Source organism: Dipteris shenzhenensis, chromosome 16 (assembly GCF_047967505.1).
Source record: "Dipteris shenzhenensis isolate YYH24624 ecotype China chromosome 16, Dip_SZ_1.0, whole genome shotgun sequence".
NCBI classification, from domain to species: Eukaryota; Viridiplantae; Streptophyta; class Polypodiopsida; order Gleicheniales; family Dipteridaceae; genus Dipteris; species Dipteris shenzhenensis.
The window spans coordinates 42,920,004-42,925,446 of record NC_141611.1 but is presented as its reverse complement, the minus strand read 5'-3'; the positions used below and the strand labels follow the sequence as shown (position 1 = coordinate 42,925,446).

The window sequence follows — 5,443 nt, the reverse complement described above, 5'->3', positions numbered from 1 at the left end:
GCCCCAAAAACGTAGTAAGAGAAGGAAGCTTTTGAATATTTTCTCCACAAAAAGCTTTAGAAGCGATACCAAAGGGCCCCAAAAAATGCGTTCGCCACATTACGATGATTAACCCAACACAATTCATGAAGCTTTTGACATAGGAGTTTGCACGGGGGGAATGTGGAAAATAAATGTCTGCAGCTCCGCGGGTGAGCTTGGTAAATGTAGTCATATGTTAGAGGGCGGCCACATACCAGCCTCCAAAGATCGAAAATCAGCTGCCCCTCCTCTGAACCGCTGAAATCCGATCTCTACGATTCTGTCCACATGCTCCTGTAGCTACTCCCAGAGTTGTGTAGCAAAAACGCCAAGGGAGGATGACACCTATTCGTATTTCATCATGGGCAACTGTGGAGCGCACCCGATCGTCCCATCAGCGGTTCGGCTGGTGAATGGAGGGGGGTTTTGGGCCCTGCTGTTGAGCCTCTATAACTCCAGTCCACAGTTGGGTGGAGTACGAGGCAGCTCGTTCAGATTTGGCACCTCCAATCCAAGCGCTGCACATCGAACTTTGGCTGGCTCCATCGTTTGCATGTGGCCAAGAATTGCCGCTGATTTCCTCTGATTTCCTCTGTTCCGTGGTGCATGTGGCCGCTGTCACGATTTGGAAGCGCAAGAATTCGAATCTGGGCATCAAGATTTGGAAGCGGACGAATTCGAAAGTGGGATCATCACCACTAGCAGTTCCATCTCCCAAGCTCGTATAAATCAAGAGTAAGAACTGCGAACTGCGAGCCTTGCAGGTTTGACGTTTGTGTAGATTCAGCCTCTCTGATTCCTGGGATTCAGGCAGCTCCGAAAGAGCAAGCTCGGTATATGTGCTCCAAAGCTTTGAGAAACGATCTCTAGCCAGGTTCCAGCTGCGCAAAAACTAGTGGAGAAAATTTACTGTCGTTTGTGTAGATATATCCATCCGATTCCCTTGGCTGTTGCTCCTCGAGCGTACTTGCGTTTGACTCGTTCACGGTACCGCTTCCACGTTCTAGTAGAAGCATAGCACATAGACAGCGCACCGCTCTCCCTGCAGGGACCCGGGCCGAGACGCTTCTCCCTTTTCGTTTCTATATTTGTACATATGTATTGGTCAACCCACTCGTCTGTTTTGACTGTGCAGCTTTCTGCAGCTTGATTTCTTCATCGTAAGTCTGTTTCTTTGGGTACCTGGATTCTCACTGGATACCAGCACGCGGTGTGGACTTGTATCAGATCTCCGCTCAACGACAGGAGTCATCCAATCAGTACTTGGTTTTGTTCCCAACCAGTCGTGCAACAGCTTGTTTCATGCAGGCTCAAGATGCGCAGGGCTGCCGCTTGTGGATATCACTAACCTTTATACACCCTTCTACACTGGTGGTTAGTCCGTGTTCGAGGCCTCCGGCTTTCAAGCTACCTTGCCTTCTACGTACCCTAATCGTCTTACCGTTGCCCACCGACTCTCGGTAAACGTTGATCTCAGAAAGGTAGCGATCTCATTTCTGCAAGAGGTTTAAATTTTCCACCTTTGTGCCAGGAAACTTAAATGAAGGTTTTCAATTATCATTTTATAGATCCACGTTGTATTCTTCTTGTCCAAAGCCCTACCTTCTATGTCCATTGATTTTCCATTATAATTACTCGTAAGGCATGAGAGACGTAACTGAACTCGTTCCTGGTGGCCTCTGATGCAGAGTCTAGACCTGGAGTCTCAGACGGTTTTGCTGAACCCTAATAGTCACATAGAATCTCGATTGTATCCGGTCATAATGATGAAGTGTCAGATTGGCTGAGCGATACGTTCTACAACGGCATGTACGAAACATATGTAGGTATCTCAGTTGGAACCTTCCAACGTATGTTCATCATTACTATGAATCTTGTCCTGCAAAAGCTTGAACGAAAGTGAAAGGAGATTTGCAATTATGAATATTTGGGCTGGCCTATTAGGTAGTCTTAGCACAGTAATTGAGAATATCGATAGTTCATAAATACAATCTCACCTAGAGCCGAGTAAAATTTACATATTCGTAATGATCCTATCCATGCTCAAAATTTTGGAATATCAGACGTTTGAGATACAATAGTCTTGTACTGAGATTTCATGTCTCTTTGTCCACAGCTTCGAAACTTGGAGTATCTCTGGCTGAATACTTTACGTGGTTAAAAGATTTTACAAGGAAATACGGATGGAGCATCAAGACGAAACATACGTAAGTTTTGTTTTAAAAAGGAATACATTAGCTACCTATTTGCACCAAAAGATTAAGCAAAAGATTTATATACTGTTTGTCGCCCCTACACACTGCTAGTCATCTTTTGTTGAGGCGGATGACAAATGACAACCTTGTAGGTTTCACTCCTCACAACTAATTTACTAGAAAATTGACATGGCAAGAGCAATGAGTTGCGAAGGCACTAACGGATTGAGAAAAGGAGCTGTAGAGTTTAATCATTTTACTTTAGAAAACTTTAATCCCTTCCAATTCAATGTGAACCTCTTCAATTGAACGTCGACGATATATTCCCACTAAACTCAGAACATCCGTGAACAGGTACATGCAGAGGGATGTATGTTCTTCACAGCGGACTGCCAACGTCTCGATCAACTCAACTTGTTCAAGCCTGCCGCCTTGCATGATACTACAAAAATTGAAGGCGCCCTTGAATATCCGGACAATGCTACCATGGGAAGTATGATATTTGACATGCTAAGTATGCAAGATGCTGGAGTGGCAATACCGCAGGATAGATACATCTCAAGCACTGGATTACATGGGTCGAGTCAAAATCCAAGGGCGACATTTCCCGAAGATGTGGATCTTATTAAGGAGCAAGGATTTGATCCAGTTTGTTTCCTGAAGCTTCCCGTGCTAGCTGATAGGGGTATGGTGCAAATAATTTTACACCAAAATTCGCATGCATCTCTGTTGTGCCCTCTAAAAATTAAAGACAAGGGAATAAGACCAAAGTGGTTCTCCCCACAGGAAATGGAATGTATAGAGTATTCACTCACCTCTCCTACTATCTTGACACCAAGATTAGGAAATGATCATTCAATTGGGTATTCAAATGGTCCTCATGAAGTTGTAATATCACGGTCTAGTGCAGGGTTCGATCAGCCGCAGTTGAATCAGAAGGGCAAGAGAAAGCGTCCAAGAAGCTGCAAAAATAGCGAGGAAATAGAAAGCCAGAGGATGACGCACATTGCAGTGGAGCGCAATCGTCGTAGGCAGATGAACGACCATCTCAGGGTCTTACGTGCATTGATGCCAAGTTCATATGTGCAGAGGGTATGTAGCTTATTGTTGTAAGGCCAAGCTATTCCACAAGAATTTGATAGTGGATCATTTGGGTTAACATTTGTCATTGTCAAGGTATGTTATTTTACTCTCTCTTTCTTCATACAAGTAACTCAAATTCATGTTCTTTGGAGTTGTGTAGGGTGATCAAGCTTCTATTATAGGAGGAGCCATTGAATTTGTAAAGGAGCTAGAACAACTACTTCAATGCCTTGAGTCACAAAAAAGGAGACGCCCTTTCTCCGAGAGTCCAAGGCCAAACTCTATGAGTAATTGCTTGATTTTGCAGGCTCCTAGTACAGAGCAAGTTAGCTATCCTCCACCTGGTGATGCAAAAATTTTTGATAGTTTGTTTGAGCCCTTAAGGGAGGATGTAGCGGAAGTGAAGTCACCAATGGCAGATATAGAGGTGAAGCTTGTGGGTCGTGATGCGATAATCAAAATTCTATCTCAAAGGAGACGTGGGCAATTGCTTAATACTATTGCAACATTAGAGAATTTGCACCTCTCTATAATGCATACCAATGTTACAACAATTGAACACACAGTGTTATACTCTTTCACTGTTCAGGTAAATTAGATCATTATGAAATAAGCATTTCCAATTACTTGGTGGTGCCTTGCACTAAGTTGTTATATCCCAGTACATAATTTGAAATTTGATATTACTTGTCTATGCTCAATCAGGTGAACACGGAACACAACTCAACTGCTGAAGAAATTGCTACATCGGTGCAACATATCTTTAACATGATTCAAGCTCCTCTAGGAGGGTATGACGATATTTTTATCTGAAAGGAAATGAAGGGATTTTTACCTGATGAGATGGGGGAGTAAAAAATTTGAAAGAATTTACAAATTGTCTTTAATTGTTTTTTAAATATGAAACTTACCTCTATACAATCCTCATGATGTGAGAATTGTAAAATGGTTGTAGAACTTAACTTTGTTCATAGGCTTCAAGGACTTGCATAAAAGAGGAGAGTGTGAATGACATGAAATGATGTTGAACAATATCAATTTGCAATAGTTTTGTTTATGATTGAATTATAAACCTATTGAGCACCCTACTGTGCCTTTCATTTAATGTTGAATGTATTAGATTGGGCATGCAAAACAAACTATGTTGCCTTTGTTTATTCCCATGTTTGCATTGTGAAATTATATTTTTATTTTTCTTTATTCATTGATTGATTTTGTGGGACCACTTCACAAGATTATCTAATACCACATGCATTCAAAGATATTAGAAATGCCAAACTTTTACATTGTTTTCAGAATATTCTTCTTGTGAAGATTGTAAAATTCTCTCCACCAAAAATAGATCTCCCATGAAAAAGTAAACTTCTTTGGAGAAGGGCTAACAAAATACCCCTTTTTGTCGAGCTTGTGTGGTATAGTTACATATCTTTTGATGATCTTTGTGGGGTGCTCACTAATTAGTACACCTAGTGTTTTTTTATAAATACTACATCCAAAACACTTTCACATATATAAAGGTTTTAATTACTCACATTAAGAAAACAATCAAATTTTATATTGTCAAAGTACTTGAACAACCATCTATAGTTTGATATTTTTAAACTACCCCTTGAATGGACTTCTTTGGCTGATTCCATCTAGTATGAAACCATCCATGTCATCCCTCCCCTCTACCTTGAACCACTTTTCTTATCATGGTGCTTATTGAGGTTATCTTGCATGAGAGATAACATGTCCTCACCTTTAGTATAGAAAAGAACATGGGGAAATCTCACCAAAAGAAAAGTTATCAAGTATTTTGATGACATTTTTAAAGCCAATATCAAGAGAATATAATCCTTTTAATAGTTGAAGGAGGCTTATTGTAGGCTACATTTGATAAACTTCAATGGATCTTGAATGGTTAAGAATAGTGTGCATGCATTTACAGATAACTACTATATTGAAACAAAGTTCAAATAACTTTCATTCTTATTTATACTACAAGACACAGGCCACTTTTCGACATTGTCTATCGATGCTTCGTGAGCGCGGGCACGAAAATCATTGGTATGGTTGGTGAGCGAGGGTGGTGTCGGTATCAATGATAAAATGGTAGTCGGTATAGACATCGGCATGTTTGTTGGTATATACCAATGCCTATA

The 5,443-nt window shown here is 40.9% G+C and overlaps 1 protein-coding gene and 1 long non-coding RNA gene across 2 annotated transcripts; both read left to right on the top strand.

Annotated features, from left to right (window-relative positions):
- Nucleotides 1-538: 538 nt before the first annotated feature.
- LOC147892991 (uncharacterized) lies at nucleotides 539-1,497 on the top strand. Its single transcript, XR_015542371.1, has 3 exons — nucleotides 539-756; nucleotides 946-1,008; nucleotides 1,157-1,497. It is a non-coding gene; the product is annotated as an uncharacterized LOC147892991 (long non-coding RNA).
- A 207-nt stretch (nucleotides 1,498-1,704) lies between these two features.
- On the top strand, nucleotides 1,705-4,170 carry LOC147892990 (transcription factor MUTE-like). The gene is made up of 6 exons (XM_087387468.1): nucleotides 1,705-1,843; nucleotides 2,138-2,228; nucleotides 2,571-2,901; nucleotides 3,127-3,308; nucleotides 3,460-3,888; nucleotides 4,005-4,170. The coding sequence occupies exons 2-6, from the start codon at nucleotides 2,205-2,207 to the stop codon at nucleotides 4,110-4,112; spliced, it is 1,074 nt and encodes a 357-aa protein (XP_087243594.1). The 5' UTR covers nucleotides 1,705-1,843; nucleotides 2,138-2,204; the 3' UTR covers nucleotides 4,113-4,170.
- The last annotated feature ends 1,273 nt before the right edge of the window (nucleotides 4,171-5,443 follow it).